We start from the raw sequence: 782 nt of genomic DNA, 5'->3' as shown, positions 1-782 counted from the left end.
TGTTGTGGGGGAGAGTGGAATTTTTTTAATAGGAAGGCCCCGCCCTTTGATTTTTTTATTCCCGAAATGGGTAAAAAACCATTTTTTTTTAAGGGGTTTGGAAATCTTTTTAATATTTTTTTCAATACTAAAAAAAAACCACCTTGGCCTGTTTTTTTTAAATTTTTTGGCCCCTTTAAATGAATACCAAGGTTGGAATGAAATTAATTTTTTTCTAAATTGGGGAAAAAAAACTGTAGTGTTTAACAGTGCTTATTTGTTAATTACGCAGGAGAGGATTTCTACTATCCGAGCGTAAACAGAAATAATTGTATTTGAGGAACCATGAACTGTTCGGTTAGAAGGACAGGCATCGAAATTGTAATTCACGAAATGTATAAAATGGATATTATTATAATGGCTTTGAAAATACTAGGAATAATGCACAATTTAATATTTTTCTAATTCGTGTAAAATATACTTGTTGATTGTTCACCAGTGCTTGCTGTGTTAAGCTAACGTCAGTGCGTTGATTTCCAGTTTGATGCGGATTCACCAGTGGATAATTGTCATTTTTAGAAGAAATGGAACTGTTCGGATTGGAAGGAGCAGGCATCTGAAATTGTGCATTCACGGAATTGTATAAAATACATATTTTTCTAATGGTTTTGAAAATACTAATAATAATTTATACTAATACTAAAAAACAACTCGGCATGTTTTCTAAAATTATCTGAATATTTAAAATGAATACAAGTGTGCAAATTGTTGCCTTCTTTTCAATTCATGTAAAATATACTTGT

At 30.8% G+C, this 782-nt stretch overlaps 1 protein-coding gene across 1 annotated transcript; it reads right to left on the bottom strand.

Annotated features, from left to right (window-relative positions):
• Positions 1 to 252: 252 nt before the first annotated feature.
• Tsp_09686 (conserved hypothetical protein) lies at positions 253 to 702 on the bottom strand (the record flags this gene model as incomplete). Its single annotated transcript, XM_003374294.1, has 3 exons — positions 253 to 411; positions 461 to 595; positions 688 to 702. Coding segments are annotated over 3 exons (309 nt in total), but the record flags the coding sequence as incomplete, so codon positions are not given.
• Between the last annotated feature and the right edge of the window lie 80 nt (positions 703 to 782).

Source organism: Trichinella spiralis (genome assembly GCF_000181795.1).
Source record: "Trichinella spiralis strain ISS 195 chromosome Unknown Scfld6, whole genome shotgun sequence".
NCBI classification, from domain to species: Eukaryota; Metazoa; Nematoda; class Enoplea; order Trichinellida; family Trichinellidae; genus Trichinella; species Trichinella spiralis.
Note: the sequence above shows the minus strand (reverse complement) of the source record. Positions and strands in the feature narration are given on the sequence as shown.